Source organism: Limulus polyphemus, unplaced genomic scaffold (assembly GCF_000517525.1).
Source record: "Limulus polyphemus unplaced genomic scaffold, Limulus_polyphemus-2.1.2 Scaffold3798, whole genome shotgun sequence".
NCBI lineage: Eukaryota > Metazoa > Arthropoda > Merostomata > Xiphosura > Limulidae > Limulus > Limulus polyphemus.
In genome coordinates, this window is record NW_013669408.1 from 1 (window position 1) to 5,110 (window position 5,110).

At 33.1% G+C, this 5,110-nt stretch overlaps 1 protein-coding gene across 1 annotated transcript in view; it reads left to right on the forward strand.

The window, feature by feature from the left end:
- Window positions 1–4,508: 4,508 nt before the first annotated feature.
- LOC106470061 overlaps window positions 4,509–5,110 on the forward strand; it is a gene marked incomplete at its 5' end in the record, with an annotated part of 30,037 nt that continues 29,435 nt past the window's right edge. Inside the window, one exon of the mRNA XM_013930585.2 lies at window positions 4,509–4,776. Coding sequence (XP_013786039.2) covers window positions 4,509–4,776 — 268 coding nt within the window. The remainder of the gene's footprint in view (window positions 4,777–5,110) is intronic.

Here is a 5,110-nt window from a genome sequence, read left to right on the forward strand (position 1 = left end):
ATATAACAGTATTTGTTAGAATGTTTAATATAACAGTATTTGTTAGAATGTTTAATATAACAGTATTTGTTAGAATGTTTAATATAACAGTATTTGTTAGAATGTTTAATATAGCAGTATTTGTTAGAATGTCTAATATAACAGTATTTGTTATAATGTTTAATATAACAGTATTTGTTAGAATGTTTAATATAACAGTATTTGTTAGAATGTTTAATATAACAGTATTTGCTAGAATGTTTAATATAACAGTATTTGTCAGAATGTTTAATATAACAGTATTTGTTATAATGTTTAATATAACAGTATTTGTTAGAATGTTTAATATAACAGTATTTGTCAGAATGGTTAATATAACTGTATTTGTTATAATGTTTAATATAACAGTATTTGTTAGAATGTTTAATATAACAGTATCTGTCAGAATGGTTAATATAACTGTATTTGTTATAATGTTTAATATAACAGTATTTGTTATAATGTTTAATATACCAGTATCTGTCAGAATGTTTAATATAAATGTATTTGTTATAATGTTTAATATAACAGTATTTGTTAGAATGTTTAATATATATATATATATATATCTTTTGTATTTTGATGATAGCCTTAGTAGCTTTGCCATGAAAATGCAAAATACAAATATAAAAAATGCATATATATCATTTTGCATTGTTAGCTTAATATATGGATTTGAGACTAACTTAAGTATCCCAACGTGACTAATCTCGTAGGTTATTATCGATGAAAGTTAGGATATCCAATTGAGGAATCAATGCATTCTTATCATTTGAAGTTTTTTTTGTTTTACGACATTGTATACTGTTAGTTATATCGGTATATTAAGTTAACTATGTTAATTACTGTGTTAATTGTTAGTTCTAGTCTATGCAAGAGGCTTATTTTGATTAAAAGTTAGTGATAAAGGCAAAGCACGAAAAACAAAATAAAAGACCAATCGACATCCTAAGCCTATCTACAACAAAAAGGTGTTCCACGGCTAAAAGAAAAAGAAAAAAATATACGTCTAGTTTCTCTGAAACGCTAGGTCTCTGTTGCACGTGGTTACAGTATAAATAGCGCCATGTGGACTGCTACTCTTCATCTATATATGCATGAACCCTAAAACTACCGACTTGTTATTCCGTTTAGTTCTTTGTTGGATTTCACGAAAGGTTACTCTGGGGCTACCTGCGCTAGCCTTCCTTAATTTCGAAGTGATAGACTAGAAACAAAGCAGCTAGTCAACACCACCTACCGTCAACTCTTTGATTACTCATTACCAACGAATAGTGGGCTTCATCGTCACATTATTACGTCTCTGCGGCTAAAAGTGCGAACATGTTTGGTGATGGGATTCGACCCGCACATTGCGGGTTGAGCACCTTAACCACCAGTCAGTGTCAGACCCCGTTCCGTTTGCTGAGTAATTTTATGTTTGAGCTTGTTTCAAGAAAGATAGAGATCTGACCAAAAATGTAGGAGAATCATGCAGTGATTAGTGGAATTAATGTATCTTTCTTTAATTCTATGCACTTGTGATTAGAGACACTGTATCCAATAAAGTGATGAGCCTGCAAGCAAGTTTTGTACAAATGATTAGCTGGTGGTGTGATCAAAGACTTGGATTGAAATTCTGGTTTGAATTGTTTTGCTATGTTCTTCATCAGTAATTGCTACTTTATAAATTAAACCCTTAAAAACTTTCTTAAGTCAAAGTTTTTCCTTCAAAGATGAAAGGTTCGAAAAATATATTTTAACAAAAAAAAAAAAAAATTAAAATTTGTGTTACTATGATTACTTCCTCTAAGCAAACTGGTATATTACATGTAATGTGAGAAATGTAAGCCTACTTTCCCATTATTAGCACTATTATTAGTGCATGTGAAAATGTCCCCTGGTAACTTCACAGACTAAGTTTAAGCCAGATTAAGTTTTAGTGGGGCCCTAGACCTAGGTAATATATGAGAATAATAATAATAACTCACTCTTACCTCTATTCTGCTGGTTTTACAAACCATTTTTTTTTTTTACTTGGGTGGCCGATAAGGCCATAGGCCCGGGCTTAGATGACCTATGCTTTAATCTGGTACTACTTATAACGTTAAAATTAGAGGTTTGATGCCCGCGGTGGGCTGAGCGTAAATAGCCCATGCTGTAGTTTTGCGCTACAAAACAACAGCATATGAATGCATTTATAAGAGTGCATCTGCGTGAAGTGTAGAAATTGATGACGTTTGAGCTTCCGTATTGTTTGTCTGTTTGTTAAGCACAAATCTACACAATGGTCTAGGAACGTCCTAAAACACACAGCGAAACCTGATTTTTATCGTTATAAGTTCAGACTTAGCACTGAGTCACCGTGTTAAAGCGTTCGCTTAATAAAAGCTTGTAGCACAGCTACGTCTTCCAGGCACCTAATAAACACTACACATCTAGTAGAATTTGTTCGGTCTAAATCTCTTATAATACAATATACATGTTTATTTATTTATACATACAGAGTGGGGCAAAAGTTACTTTGATTGTTTTTGAATTTCGTGCAAGAACTATTTGCGCTAGCCTTTCTTAATTTTGAAATAATAGACTAGACGGAAGGCAGCTAGTCAACGACACCCACCGCCAACTTTCGGGCTACTCTTTATCTACGATAGTGGGATTGACAATCACCTTATAACGCCCCCACGCCTGTAAGGGCGAGCATGTTCGATGACAGGATTCAAATTTGCGACCTGTAGACTACAAGTCGGGCGTCCTCACCACCAAGCCATGCTAGTCCCGCAAAATATACTTTACAGTTAGTAAAGTTCCTACTGTACGGCTGGTATAGTTGATACTATACGGTTGGTTCTAAAGAAAATATTACTAAGACAATTTAATTATTGTTTCTTTGAGAGTTACAGCTAGAAATTAAACAATTCTCTTTCTCTACTTGAAACATCTATATAATCATTTTAGCTCCATTTTGTATATTGTTGTTTAAAGTGGAAACTTGGGAAGAGTGGATTTACTATCCACATTTCAATAAAGATATATTGAATAAAAGTAGTTTTGTTACTAGAGCCACTGAGAACAAAGTTGCTAAAATGTTTACATGTGACTTGTTTAGCCAGCCCAAAATCAAGGTGTATAGAATTATTCCAGAAGTTCTATTCTTTGTAGTTTCTGCAGGACGTTAATTTATCGCATACAACAGCTGGGTACCATTTAAGGAATTGTCATTTTAACTGTTGTTAGACGATGTCTTTCATGTACGTAAAGACAGGCTAAATATGTACCAAAAGGTATAACACTTTACTATAAACACGTGCTTGTATGAGTAAATAGGCACACACGATTAGTACTTTAACACAGTTACGCGGATGTGTACTCATGCACGCACGCACACACATACATACATGCGTAATACATACATACATATATCATTGTTTCTGGCGTCTTTTGTACTCTACCAAAAATGTGTTTCGTTGCATCTTTAATAGCTATTTTTTTCGCTACACAGCTTTTTGTTTACGTAAATATAGGCGGCAGCTAACACCTGTTAGTGTTTAGTTAGGCTTAAATAATTAACATAAATGACGAAACCGAAACCATATGGCAGATGAAAAACTAGACATCAACTGAACGACAAGGAAATGATAGCCCTTGGTAGTCAATATTTCGAAAATATACACTACATTCAAATCCAAAAGGATGCACAAACCAATAACTATATCTTAAACAAGTTAGTTTATGAGATATAGTAAGAACGAATTATTGAAATTAATAGCATTAAATTAACGTTTGTGTCAAGTCCTGGCTAAGCGTGGATTTACTAACTGTTTTTTGTTGTTTTTTTTGTAAGTGATAAAACTTGTATTTCAATTATTTGAAGGTCTTATTTGGGATTTCTGTTGTTGTTACAGCTTATTAACTTGTTTTTTGTTCGACCCTGGTTGTAGCGGCGTTTTTTTTCAGTCCGTTACAACATTTTAATCTAGAACATTTGTCAAACCTGTCTTTACGGCTAACATTTTAATTTAGAATACTTTTCAAACCTGTCTTTACGGCTAACATTTTAATTTAGAATACTTTTCAAACCTGTCTTTACCGCTAACATTTTAATATAGAATACTTTTCAAACCTGTCTTTACCGCCAACATTTTAGTCTAGAATATTTTTCAAACCTGTCTTTACCGCTAACATTTTAATTTAGAATACTTTTCAAACCTGTCTTTACCGCTAACATTTTAATTTAGAATACTTTTCAAACCTGTCTTTACCGCTAACATTTTAATATAGAATACTTTTCAAACCTGTCTTTACCGCCAACATTTTAGTCTAGAATATTTTTCACACCTGTCTTTACTATAGCATTTTAATTTAGAATACCCGTCATGCCTGTTTTTGCTACTAATATTCTAGTATATAATAATTGTCATACGTGTGTATTGTCGAATCGTGACTTCATTAACTTTCGTTCGCTTTTTCTTGATAACTGATTATATATATTTTTATTTACTTCTTAGGAGAATGTTCCCTGCTTTCAAAGTCAAAATGTCCGGCCTGGACAAGAAGGCTAAGTACATCTTGCTAATGGACATCGTAGCTGCAGATGATAGTAGATACAAGTTCCATAACAGTCGGTGGATGGTTGCCGGAAAAGCTGACCCTGAGATGCCCAAAAGGATGTACATCCATCCAGATTCTCCCAACACTGGCGAACAGTGGATGCATAAGGTTGTGTCTTTTCACAAATTGAAGCTTACCAACAACATCTGCGACAAACATGGATATGTATGTGTACACTTATCATGGTTGGATAGATACTGCTAAGTTTTTGTCTCGATGCTTCTGTTGTTTAACTGTCCTAATGTTGTGTAAGTTTTAATACTTGTTTAACTACTGTTGATTAGCAGATCCAATGCTTATTTAACTACTGATGTTTAACAGTCTGAATACTTGTTTAACTACTGTCGTTTAACAGTCTGAATACTTGTTTAACTACTGTTGTTTAACAGTCTGAATACTTGTTTAAATACTGTCGTTTAACAGTCTGAATACTTGTTTAACTACTGTTGTTAACAGTCTGAATACTTGTTTAAATACTGTTGTTTAACAGTCTGAATAC